At 47.3% G+C, this 13672-nt stretch overlaps 1 protein-coding gene across 5 annotated transcripts in view; it reads right to left on the bottom strand.

Moving 5' to 3' along the window:
* Positions 1-5845: 5845 nt before the first annotated feature.
* Positions 5846-13672, bottom strand: part of GCLC (glutamate-cysteine ligase catalytic subunit) — a 49765-nt gene continuing 41938 nt past the window's right edge. For 4 of the 5 annotated variants that reach the window (XM_019537535.1, XM_019537532.1, XM_019537533.1 and 1 more), the window contains 4 exons: positions 9601-9682; positions 9403-9506; positions 9189-9309; positions 5846-7632 (listed from right to left, as the gene is read on the bottom strand). In XM_019537535.1, the coding sequence (XP_019393080.1) occupies positions 7427-7632; positions 9189-9309; positions 9403-9506; positions 9601-9682 (513 nt within the window). In that variant the 3' untranslated portion in view covers positions 5846-7426. The remainder of the gene's footprint in view (positions 7633-9188; positions 9310-9402; positions 9507-9600; positions 9683-13672) is intronic. The other variant, XM_019537536.1, reaches the window with a different exon arrangement.

Genomic DNA, 13672 nt, shown 5'->3' on the forward strand with positions numbered 1-13672 from the left:
GCATGCATGAATGACTGCCCTGGGTCTGTTTTGATACAAATCAAAGCCTGAGACATTCAGACCTGAGATAAACCTGACATCTGTTTTTACCCACAGACCTATTCTGTTTCTCTGTAGAGTTTCTCTGAGCAGCAGCTGTGGTTTACTACTACTGGGTGAGGGGGCTCCTAGGGTAAGATCTGTCAGCCTCAATATAGTTTACAGCAGAGGCAGGCAATTTTTTTGGCTGAAGGGCCACTTAATGAGCTTTGGTAGCCCCAGCACTTGACAGATAATCCACCCCCTGGGCGCCATCTTGGGATAGGAAGTTCGGCCCCTATCCCCTGATCTTTGCCACTGGATTTCTCTCCCCTTTCCCCACAGAAATGTTCCTTTTTTAGGGGGCAGGGAAGGGGGAGAGGGGGTTGCCATCTTGGAACCAGAATAAAACCAAATCATGTACTAAAACACCTACTATTACATATTTTATTACAGAAATATTTTTTTGTCATAATTTGTGTATGTGTAGTGTATATAGAGATGATTGTGTAATAACTAAAAGATAAAGTCCTACTCTTATATTGTGTGCGGGGAAGTGTGGTTGGGTGTGGGGGGGTGTATAGTGGGGTGTGTGGGGGAAGTGTGAGGGGCTTTGTGGGGGGGCAATAGGGGAGATACTGGGGGGATTTGTGTGTATATGTGGGGAAGTAGTGGGGGCAGTGTGTGAGCTTGTGGGGTGTGAGGAAGGGTGAGGGGGTATGGGGACACCCCCACACATTCCCCCCCCCCTATGGTGCAAAACCCCATGGCTGTGCAGCAGCAGCAGACGGGAGCCCTTGGGGCACTTATGCCCAGTGCAGGTCCTACCACCGGTTGTGTGTGGCACAGCCAGCACTTCACATGGAGGTGAGGAGTACAGCCAGGTCAACCCATCTCTATTGTGCGGGGCTCCCCACTGTGCATGTGCAGCTCCCACACTTGCATACCACTGTGGGAAACCCCAAACGATGGAGCTGGTTTGCCTTCACCTCTCCCTGCTGTGCAGGTACAGGGACTCTGCCAGAAGTGGAGGGGAGCCACAGCCCCCACTTCCCTGCAGAGTCCTGGGACCTGCATGGCAGGGGGCAGGGAAGGCAGCTGGCTTCATTGTGCAGGGCTTCCCCTGATGGCACGTGAGTGCAGGAGCTGCATGTGCACCTTGGGGAGCCCCATGTGATAGAGGCAGGTTGGGCTGGCTGCGCTCCTCACCCCCATATTCAGTGCTGGCTGGAGCTGCACACTGCCAGTGACAGCCCCTGCATAAGGCATAAGCATCCTGAGAGTTCCTGCCAGCTGCCGCCATGGCGGGGGGGGAAGTGTGTGGGGGGCCCCATACTCTCCCGCCCTCCCTCGTACCTACACCCTGCCCACCGGAGCTCCATGCTCCTGCCACCCCATTGGGTGCAGTCTCTGCACTGCTGCCGGCACCAGCCCCAGCCCCATGCTCTGTGCTGTTGCCCGGCAGCATCTCCCCTCCCACCTGCCTCCACTGCTGTTGCTTCTCTACCTGGTGCCTGGAACGAGCAGGACACCGGGGAAGTTGAGTAGGTCCTCTGGTAGCTACAGCAGTGGCAGCAGCAGTCCTGCCTGGAAGTTGCATGCTGGCTGGGCTGAGCCCTTCCGTGTACAAGGGTGGGAGCAAGGTACAATAGGGTATGTTTCTTGGGGGGGCAGGTATATGGGGGTGCCTTGCTCCCACCCTCATGGACAGAAGGGCTGGGCAGGGTACAATTAGCTGGTGGGCACCTACAGGCTGGATCTGGCTCATGGGCTGTATTTTGCCCACCTGTGGTTCCACTTGGCCTGCAGTGCACCCTCACTTTGTTATATTAATTTTGTCTGTCTCAGCATTCATCACACTGTACTGCATTGTATACAATTCATTTATTATGCCAAGGGTCTATCTACACTACACCAGTGGATGCAAGGAGTGCTACATGCACTTGCTTGCTCCTGCTCTGTGTGTACCACATCCTGAAAAAAAAAGTCATGTAACTATTATCAGAGCAGTGCTGAGTGTGAGGAAGACTTGAGACTGGCACGGGGTGCACCCTGGGGGCATATTTGAACATGGCTGTTTAGGTGGCCAAGAGATACATTTTAAGTGTCTTATAGCAACACTGCACCAGTTTGTGAGATGAAAACAGGCTCTCCACCTGAAAGCATAGAGCTGGGACAAGGGTAGGTTTAGGTAGAGTCCAAGTTTGGCTAGAACACCAGAGCCAATGCATATTTCTGCGAGCAGTGTATTTTTTCAGATAAGGAAACTTGTCATGTTCTACCTCAGGTCACTCATGGCTTTTCCTCTCTTTCACATATGGTGTGAAAATTTATAATGACCTACCAGATAGAAACTGCAGGACCAGAAAGCCCAAATTCATAGCCAAGGAGACTTCTTCGTGCTTTACCAAACTCAGACCTGTGAAAATGATCCTTTGCCTAGTGAACTTTTCCCCAAACCTGAGAAAGTCACACTCAGATTCAGCACACTTTTGGTGACGTGCTGTTCCCTTCCTGATTCTCCAAGTACCAAAAATGCCACTTACACCCAGATAGGAATTCTGTTCCTGGATGCGTACTTCCTTTGTAGATGTGCAGGGGTTTCTGCATTGCCCAGAAGCAAAGTCAATCAAAACCCATGACTAACAGGACTTGGGCTGTAAATAGATGTTGCCCTTGTGCTGCCATAAAGTTTTGCCTTCACAGACACGCCCTGGTGCTGGAACCTAGGGCCAACTGCTCTACAGGATTGGGCCCCTGAAGCCTCAGGGTCCTGGCCCTGCTGGCTGTGCCAGGACATCCCAACACAGCTGATCCCACTCCAAAGACAACATCTGTTTATAGCCACCACTGAAAAAAATGAAAGGGAATGCAGAGATGGACTCTCCCCATCTTTTTCCCCCTAGTCACTGAGTAGCTAGGGCACTTGTCCTGCAAACCAAAGGACCTGACATCTAGCTCCCCACTCCTCCCCTAAAACGGGTTTGAACTTTCCCAGAATAGCACTCTAACCACCACATCACAAGCCGGGCAATAAACAGCCCCTGCTCCAGTGCTCCTTCTGAAGCTAAGCCACTGCCCTTTAATAGTCACTGGAAACGTAAGATGGAGGGCAGGGTAGGGGAATCAAGGGCTCCCTTTTTACTAGTGCTGCTGCCACCCCATTGAGCTACCTTTTCTCCCACTCATGACTGTCCAAAGAGCAAGTTTTAAAAAGGAGTGAAAGAGGATGGATAGTATAATGGTTATCTTGTGGTACAGTGGTCAGAATAGTGCACTGAGAAGTCAGAGACCACAAAGTTAAACTCTTAGTGTCTAAAACTCAATGGATTTGATGGTATTCTTGAGTTTCTTTAGGGAAACTCAAATCGTTTCCAGCAAGGCTACAAGAAAAACTGCAGACCAGGATCTCCATGTTACCTAACCCAGGGACTCTTTACATGCTCCCTAAAATCCACAAACAAGGGAACCCTGGCAGACCTATCATATCCAAACATGGGACCCTGAGGAAATATCGTTGAATCAACCCTAAAACCACTAGTCACGCACAGAGCAAATTTTGTACAAGACACTACAGACTTTTTACAGAAAATTAAAAACATAAACCACCTTGCCAGCAACATCCTCCTAGCCACCATGGATGTTACCAGCCTATATACCAACATCCCACACCAGGATGGCATCCAAGCCTGCCTTACATATCTACAGGAACAAGATTACAACTCTGAATACAGATCCAAATATATTATTGACCTTATACACTTCATCCTCCCACACAACAATTTCACTTTCAATAATCAACACTTCCTCCAGATGATGGGATCAGCTATGGGCACCAAAATGGCCCCACAGTATGCCAACCTTTTTATGAGCCACCTGGAAGAAGACTTCCTCAAGAACTGCACCATCAAACCCTTGTTATGCTTAAGATATATCTATGACATCATCATCATTTGGACTGAAAACCTGCAATCTCCGATTTAGTTCCATCAGAAATTCAACAGTCACCATCCCTCCATCCAACTTTCTCTAGAATACTCCAGCACCAACATCTCCTTTTTAGACACGATGATCAGTATCCAGAATGATGAAATACAGACCACGTTATGTATGTTGGTCTGTGGGGTTTCTTGTATATCTGCGCAGAACCAGCAATCACCCTAAACACACCAAAAAAGCTGTGATATACAGCCAACCCCTCAGATACCACCAAATTTGCACTGTAGAGAACACCCGGGATTGCCACCTCAGTCTTAAAAAGGCTTTCACCCAACAAGGACACTCCTCCAGAGAGACAGATAGCACGTTTGAAAGAGCCACCCAGATACCAGGTGAAGAACTGCTGCAGGACAGAAGAAAACTCCCCACAAATTGCACACTGCTGGTTATGACATATCACCCCTCCCTTGAACCTGTACAGAAAATCCTCAAACAATTGCAACTCATACTAGAAAGAGACCCTACTCTTAAAAAGATCTTCCCAGAGCAACCCATCCTAGCCTTCAAACAAGCACCGAACCTTGCTAACCTCATCACCAGAAGCAAACTTCCTCAAGCCCAGAACATACGAAAAGGATCCAGACCGTGCCATGACAAGAAATGCAAAACCTACCAACACATCTCCACCACCCCCACAATTACTACACCCCACAAGACAGCCATCAGCATTCCTGGATCTTACAGCTGCACCTCCAGAAACGTAATACGTCTCCTCCAATGCACCAAATGCCCCGATGGAAAATACGTAGAAGAAATGAAACAACAACTGTGCACCAGAATGAACGCACACTGGAAATCTATCATAGACAGGAATACCCAATTACCTGTGGGGGCACATTTCTCACAAGATAACCACTCTCTCTAATCTCTCAGTCCTGATCCTCAAAGGAAACTTACAAAATACTTCCCAGAGATGAGCCTATGAACTCATCAGCTGCCTGGACACTAAAAATCATGGACTAAATATAGACATTGGATTTATAACACATTATAACCTGCCTGACATCTGACTCCCCAGGTACCTCTCCATTATTTATCCCCCTTCTCTCTCTTCCCCCCCCACACCCCCTGCCTGTCTCTCACCCTTTGACTCCTCAAACTACATTTTCACTGACTACCTGTCTTGCATGCATACCAGACCAGCCTCTGGCTTCTTTACTTTTCATTCCATCTAGGAAGAGCACACACCAACTGCTGAAACTTCCTTAGCCTGACAAAGGGTTTTTGAACTCTAAAGCTTGTTTAATAATTGTTTTTCAACTATTTAAGTTGGTCTAATAAAAGACATCAGATTCACGCAAAGAACCTTGTCTGCCTATGTCCTTAGACCAACACGGCTACAGCCTACACCCCTAGAAACAATAGTGACAGGTATCTTTCTTAGATGCAAATTATAGCTTTAGGGGTTTCTCTCTCAAAACATATTTCCAAAATTTGCAAGCCACATTTGGTTCAGTGTCTTAAACAGATAGTAAATTGCAAGGCTGTCAGACCCATCAGGCTCAAGAACTGATTCAGCATCAGTGTAAAGCAAGAGTAGCATCTGTTGATCATACCACTCCTTACAGCTTTCTGCTGGCATTTTGATGGGACACTTCCCCTGACAGCTGGTTCTGCTGAAATTTCCTGATTGTGGCAATCAGTCATCAGAAGGAAGCACAGGAATTTTATGTTACATGGTGTGATAATGTTCAGGATTAGCCACTTAAAAAAAAATGACCATGACCAAGAGCAGCATGATCCAACAATTGTGAAGACCCAAACAGCAAAATTCTTCCTTTCAGACCCAATATTTATTGACTTGTATACATTGAAATGACCACTGTACTGCAAATCTAATTTTTTATTTTCTTATTCTGCCAACTAAAATGGGCATACACCTGTCACTTACATCCCAATTAAAATAAAATCACCAGTAGCAGAAAGAAGCATTCTTTTATTCTCTAAACCACACCTATGAACACAGCACAAATTCTAATATCAATACATACAAGCTGTTTCCTGGTGAGCTTCACTGCAATTTTTCATTAGTTCCTTTTTAAAAATTACATATTAGGTATTTATATATGCTTGTATTAAAGCTTTGCATAATCTACCAAGCAGTAAGTCACTTTAAGAAGCCAGTTAGGAAACAAAGTAAAAAGCCCCCATGAAACTTAAGTTATACAGCTCTAATGGCCAAGTTTTAAATTATTTACAGTCTCTCTATACTTTAGGCTCCTGATTCAAAGGATTAGTGCATTTCATGATTTTTCTTTCAAACAATTTAATGCAAGGATTAGGGTTCTCTTACAACTCTCTGCTACCTTTCAAAGTAGTTTATAGGAAAGGAGCATGCTAACAAGCAATACCTTGACTATAATTAGGGGTGAGAGACAAAAGAGGAACAAATATCTCTCTCATTTGTTTTACTATTTATTTTATGTGCTCAACACATTGTTTAGAAACAGCAGCAATTGAAGGGGAAAAAACAATTAGCTGCACAAAATAAATCTGGCATCCAGAACATTTCATTTCACTTAAACATTTCTCAATATTCCAGCTCTTCTGCCCTTCCCCTGCTTTCCTGCCCCTTTTGTTTAAAACATAAGCTCAGGGCAAAAATGAATTTCGGGAAATTGCTGGAGTATGAGGAATTAACAGAATTACAAATAACGCCCCCCCCGCCCCCAACCCTACATTCAATAAAAGGTGCTTTAAGAGCACATGGTGTGTGGTTGTGCAAATGATTCTTGTAGGGTATGAGGCAAGCCTATTCTTGGGGCTCTGGCTATCAGGAAACAAAGATTTTGCATATTTGAAGGAAGGCTGAACAGATTCTACTGGTTTTGTGGTTGATGAGTGCATGCAGGTATTGTGCTACCTGAGGGATTCCTGCAAAGTGGAATAGGCAGAATATGTTCATTTCTTTTAAATAGCCTTTAAAAACAGACTGGGAAGAGAAGTCTGAGAGTCAGGTCCCCAAAAACTCTTTAAAATAAGGTAGATTATTTAGTACATTCCAGGTAACAAAATTACAGTAAACATTCAATATCTGGAATGCATATATAATTTATAAGTACCATTACATTACATTTACATAGCTGTTCAGGACAATCCTGTTTTCCAGAATGAGCATAAAAAAGTTACAAGCTGGTTCACAATAACTTTAGGTACAATGTTATTAAAATACATTGATGTTAATCATAAAAATATTTTACTATTTACAGATACACTGTATAAACCTCAGCAATAAGAATATATCCATTTTATGAAGCCTTAAACAAATATTTAGGCAGATTGGCCCTTTTCATAGTGCAGTTTTACCTGTTTTGGTCTTCACACCACAAAACTGTACTGGAGTCACAGTACTATACCTAGTGCTTCACTAGAATGCTTACACTTTCTACAACTGCTAGAAAGCATTTCACTAAGAAGAACCAGTTTTAATTCCACTGTGTTTTTTGTTAAATCCTGCTCCAAGTAATTCAGGGCACTCTGTCTGTCCTTGCGCGATCTGGTTGCATTTCCAAATCAGGCTATAATTAATTTCATCAGTTATCACACTATCTTGCTTGTAGTTAGGATGATTAGCAACAAACTCCCTCATCCACCGGGCGACTGTCATTAACTCTCCTGAAATAGAAGTCATATTTTAGACATCTGATATTCTTCTTTTAGCATCTACTTAAGTACATTATACTCACAAATATTTCTAGTTCCATATTTACACACACACAGTTTTGTACAGGTGCAGTGGCATGAAAGCTAAGGCCCAGAAGCACAAGTCTGAACCTTGTTTCAGACTTAGGCAAAAGGCGAGTCCCATCAGACCCAACTATAAACAGGCAACTGGTCATTCAGACCTGGTTAGTCAAGAGTGGCTGGAAATACCACAAAAAAAGGAAAAGTATGACTACAGAATCTGGCTCGTCTTAACATCAGCCCTGTAGGACATGTAAACTCAGGTGGATGTTTGACTAGACTCATGCCTTCATTTTGAGGTTTAGAGTTAGATCAGTGATTCTCAACCAGAGTACTGCCAGGTCCTTTGAAAGGTGCTGCTAGTGGATAAAAGCCAACGCAACAAAAAAACTCTGAACAAAGTATGCTTTGAGATTTAACAAAGCCAAAGCAAGAGCATCTACCAGCAGTATTAAAGTTAATGGTAGAAAGAATCTTATAATGCAGTGGTGCTCAACCTTTCCCCCATGGTGGGCCAGGCTGGCACACAGAAAGAATGGGTGTTACATGTGGCCCTGATCTGTCACTGAGGGTGGCTGCAGTGGCCATGGGGAGTGGCGTGAGGAACAACCTGGCCTCAACTGGGTCGCACAGAGGGAAAAGGGTCTGGTCTGACCCCAAACCAGCTGTGTAGAGGGAAGGGGACATGGGAATTTGGCAACAAGGGAGGGTGGCAGTATTGATGGCTACTGCTTCCTTGCCACCAAATTTCTTGACCCATGGGCCAGATGCTGTGGTTGTGCAGGCTGCATTTGGCTCATGGACCAAAAGTTAAGCACCCTTGTTATAAATGCAATTTTTTTTACAAAATTATTTCCTTGCTAAAGGCATTTTAAAAAATTGAGGAGGGACTCGATAAGCCTTTTCTTGGTGTGTGTGAAATCATGGATTCAGAAACTGATTTGGTAACTCATGCATTAAGAGATTCATCTTCTATAAAACTGAAAACCAGTCCCTAACTGTATTACCCAAAATAATATGCAGCGAAGCTCATATACTGTGGTGTTTGCATAAGCAGTTTCCTTGTAGTTAAGGTTTTTTGTTTGTACCCGATTTTGAATGAAGTATATAAACCTTCACATTTGCATTGTGTCTCGTGCACTGTACAAACAATAAGCATGCAACACAATTACACAGCAGATGTTAACATGCTTAAAAGAAAGGATATTATGAAGAAGTAAAAATTGGGATTAAAAAAAACCAAAAAAAAAACTAGACCAAATGAAAAAAAAACCACCCTTCATTACTGCAATGCCCCATAGGACTCCAGACCTAGGTGGTCACTTTCAGCCATATATTTCAATAGGTGCAAAAAGTAACACCATCTATATGAGGTAGGTACAGTGATTACAGTCAGAAAGCAGCTGAGAGGCTTGTTTCTCACATGGTGGGGGAAAAGGAATGTCAAGGTCTAGTTTCTTCTGCACCCAACCAAGTGTTAGTCATACCAGAGGCTCTCTTCTTTATTAACTTCAGGTAGTTTAGAATGGTGCATCTTGTGTCCACATCCACTTCCATGTTTTCAAGGTAAGAGTTCAGAACAGGGATTAAACCAGGAAAGACCCCTTCCTGCATAAGATAACACATGGTCAAAATTAACATGTTGGGTTACTTTGTGAATAGGAAAACTAGTTCAGGATTCCAAATTTAAGCTTCCACCACCTTCCCATTGATGATAGTATCTATGCTCATTAAGATGTACTCTTCCGCATCTGTATCTGTCCCATTCTGAGCTGGGCCACATCCATCCACAACAGCATTTCCACCTAATAAGGCAAGAAGGGAAAGAAAAACCAATTAGTTGTGTGCATTTTCTGAACTGGTCTTTAAGAAGACGTCTGAAAATAGCAAGCTCAGTACCTTTACAAATATCTTTTCTGAAATAAAACATCCCCTGCTGGACAGCATCTCGTTTCTGGGCTACCTTCATATTTTCATCAACCTAGTTATGAGAAAAATCCCAGAAATTATTTATTAGATTCCAGAAAATGGGGACTTTACCTATGGGACTTTGAAGCTAGGATTTCTAGATACAATTTTGTTAATTTCTCTAAGATGAACTAAGTTCCACTGGAAACCATGGGTTTTATTTCATTTCTCAAAGGTTAAACATGCCTCACAGAATCAAACAGCTTCTTTCTACTGAAGTGTAGCACCATTGTCAGTAAGTGGCACCAGTGGGAAAATACGGATATGAATAATTGGTAATTATCTTAGAGCCAACCTGTGCAAATCTATTAACCGTAAGCTTAACCAGAGGAGCAGCTATTCACCATGTCCTATATCCTGTCAAGTAAACTTCTTTATTTACCTGTAAATAAATATGGTATTATTGTAAGGGTGCACCAATACAGATTACTGAGGCCAATGCCAATAGCCAATTTTTAAGGAGGCATGCTGGCTGATACCGATCTGATTTCCAATACGCAGCTCTTAAGCTTGAAGAGCTGCGTCCAGCTGATAAGTTTGGTGTGGTGGAAGGGGAAGCAGGGATGGAAGGGGTGTAGAACAAGGCCCCTGAGATGAGGGAGGGAGTGAGGTTAAGGCTGGGGCAGATGCTGCCCACTCAGGGTAGGGAGAGGTGCGGGACAGAGCTGCAAACAGCTCGTCCAGGGAGCAGAAGGGGGTATGTGCCCCCAAGATCTGCATAGTGCAGGGTGGGCTGCAGCTGAGGGCTGAGGCTGGTGCAGGGCAAAGCTGTGGCTCATCTGGGGGTACAGGAAAAGGGGAAAGGGGAGCAGTTCCTGCCGCTGTGTGTGGAATGTCTGGTGTTCATTTGATGGCTCCTGCCGCTGCTTCTGCCACTGATGCAAGAGGGCATGGGGGGGCGTGTGCCCCTGGATCTGGGTTGGGACTATGCCAAGCTCTTCCTAGCAGGGCAGGGCTGCGCGGGGGGGGGGCTGCAGCCACCCCAAAATTTGTCATAGCTTCACCTCCCTCCCTCCATAGCCCTCTTCCAGCACGGCCCAGCCCAACCCAGGCCCACTCCGCTGGGAAGAGAGCTTGGCACAGCCCCAGCCCCAGCCTGCCCTGTCCAGATTCAGGGTAACATGCCCCACCCCCACAGAACAGTGGCAGGAGGAATAGCTAGAGCTGCAAGACAAGCAGGCAAGCACCGGATGAGCTGCACACAGTAGCAGGAGCTGACACCCCCCAACCAAACCACATCTCTGTCCCATGCCCTGGCTGGTCTCTCCCTACAACTGTCCCAGCCTCACACCCTCCCTCACCACAGGGGCCTTGATCTTTCCCCCACAAACCCCTTTCACATCCCCTCCCACCACACCACTTACCAGCTGCAAGCAGCTCTCCATGCTGCTGGCTTGACTCCTCACTGCCTAAATGCTGCGCTGCGCACATGCACCAACATTTATTGGACAAATTATTAGCTGCATCAGGCTGATTTCCAATACAGAAAGTTTTCTTTGTATCAGTGCTGAGGGTTAACCCCCCTCCGAGCGGGAGGCAGTGGCTGCGTGGAGCCGGGCTGAGTCAAGCCCCCGCCCAGGCCCCTTCTTGGCCCAGCCCCCCAGGGAGCTACATGACTGGAGCCGTGTGAACAGGCTGCGCAAACAGGAGCGCTTGTCTGCCAGCACATGAGTTAGCACAGAGTTCACGCAGGAGGATGTGCAGGAGGACCCGAGGCCCTGCCTGCAAACTCCCCAGGGTAGACAGTCCCAGCCATAGCCAGCCTACCAGAGGCATGACATGGATGGGCACGTGCCGCACCCCTCGGGCTCCTCAGAGACCGCCACCCAGATGGAGCCCATGGTTCCGGGCTCCACGCAGACGGAGGCCCTGGCTTTTGGCTGTGGGTGCTGCCTGTCCCTTTTCCAGGCTCTGGGGCCCGGGAGCATGGCCACCTGCCCGTGTGGGGTCTGCTCCCTTTTGGGGTCTCTGGCAGCTGGAGGAGCTCCAGGCCACAATCCAGAGACTGCGTGCCATCAGGGAACTGTGAGCAGGAGACTGACTCCTACTGCCAGGCCCTTCTCCACTGGGAGACGGAGGGTAGACCACCATCTCCCTCCAGGACAAAGGAGGACTCTGGGACCTCCCACTCTGTCCAGTCAGAGGCATGGACCAAGGTGGTCAAAGGTGCTAAGGCCTGCCACACCAAGGCCACTGCCCTGCTGGAGCTTAGCAACAGGTATACACCTCTTGCTGCTCCAGCAGAGCCTGCTGAGTTGCCAGCTCCCACAGACAACACAGGCTCAACTGTAGCTACCATCCCCACTCTTCCCAAGACAAAATGTAAGGTGTTTATTGTGGGAGACTCCATCCTGAGGGGGACTAAGGGGGCAATCTACCGCCCTGACCCCTTAGCCCAGGAAGTCTGATGCTTCCCGGGGGCCCAGGTCTGGGACATTGCGAAGAAGATCACAAAGCTCCTCCAGCCCACAGACCAATCCTATGCTCCTTATTCATGTGGGCATCAATGAGACTGCTTGGAGCGCTCCCAGCTGGGTCATGAGGCGCTACAGGGATTTGGGAGCAGGGCTAAAGGGTCTGGGGGCATAGGTGGTGTTCTCTTCAATCCTCCCAGTCTTGGGCTATGGGCTGAGGAGGGAGAGGAGGATCCACGCAGTGAACCAAAGACTGCGGTGCTGGTGTCATCGGGAAGGCTTTGGCTTCCATGACCACAGCCCGCTCTTTGGCGAGAGAGGCAGCGAGGTGCTGGGAAGAGATGGCCTCCACCTCTCTCCCCTGGGGAGGAGGCTCTTCTTAGCCAGACTGGCTGACCTGCTCCACCGGGCTTTAAACTAAGCCCGCTGGGGGATGGGGGCACTACTGCCACTGCTGGCCTGCTGAGCAACGCTTGCAAAGCCAGCGGGCCAAGGCACTTAAGGGAGCCCACCCCTGCCCCAGCCCTGGTACAATCTGTGGGCAAGACAAGAGCCCCCCCAAGGGGACACTTTCCTGCCTGTACACAAATGCCAGGAGCTTGGGGAAGCTTGTCCTCCTGCTCAATGCAAATAATTATGATGTCATTGGGATAACAGAGAGCTGGTGGGACTCCACCCATGACTGGACCATGGGTATAGGTGGCTATACCCTGTACAGGAGGGATCGTGTAGATAAAAAAGGGGCAGGGGTGTAGCTCTCTATGTTAAGGAAAGCTACATGTCCCTGCACGCTGATATTGGCGACCAGGGTGGATGACTGGAGACCCTCTGGGTTAAAATTCATGGGGAACACGGCACAGGAGACAACACAGTGGGAGTCTACTACAGACCTCCCACCCAAAGTCCTGAGCTTGAGCAGGAGTTCGCCCGGGAACTGACTGAGGCTGCATGCTCCAGGACCAGGGTTGTCATGGGTGACTTCAATTACCCAGACATCTCATGGGAGGACCACTCAGCAAAATCCAAGTGGTCGCAAAGCTTCCTCTCATGCGTGGATGACCTCTACCTGACTCAAGAAGTCTATGGGCCAACAAGAGGCAAAGTGCTGCTCGATCTGGTACTGGCTACAGGGGATGACCAAATCGGCAACCTAGTGAGTGATCGATGGGAAGCTGGGTAACAGCAACCATGAGCTGATCACCTTCACCATCCACTGTAAAGTCAGTCAGCAACACGGAAGTCCTTGACTTCAGAAAAGCCGACTTTGACAAGCTCAGGAGGCTTGTCAGTGAGGCCTTAAGGGACCATGACCCCAGGGACAGGGGGGTTCAAGAAAGGTGGTTGCTTCTCAAGGGAGCGATCCTCAAATGCACAAGTTAATTCTATTCCATCTTGAAGAAAAGGCAGCAAGAGGGCACAGCAGCCCCCCTGGCTCTCCAGGGACCTAGCAGATCTCCTAAGGCTAAAAAGAAAAGCCTACAAAGGATGGAGGATGGGAATCAACTCCAAGGAGGATTATTCTGCACTGGTCTGGTCCCGCAGGGAGCAAACCAGAAAGCCAAGGCTGCAACTGAACTCCAACTAGCTTC

This window comes from Crocodylus porosus, unplaced genomic scaffold (genome assembly GCF_001723895.1).
Source record: "Crocodylus porosus isolate Cpor-Errol unplaced genomic scaffold, CroPor_comp1, whole genome shotgun sequence".
NCBI lineage: Eukaryota > Metazoa > Chordata > Crocodylia > Crocodylidae > Crocodylus > Crocodylus porosus.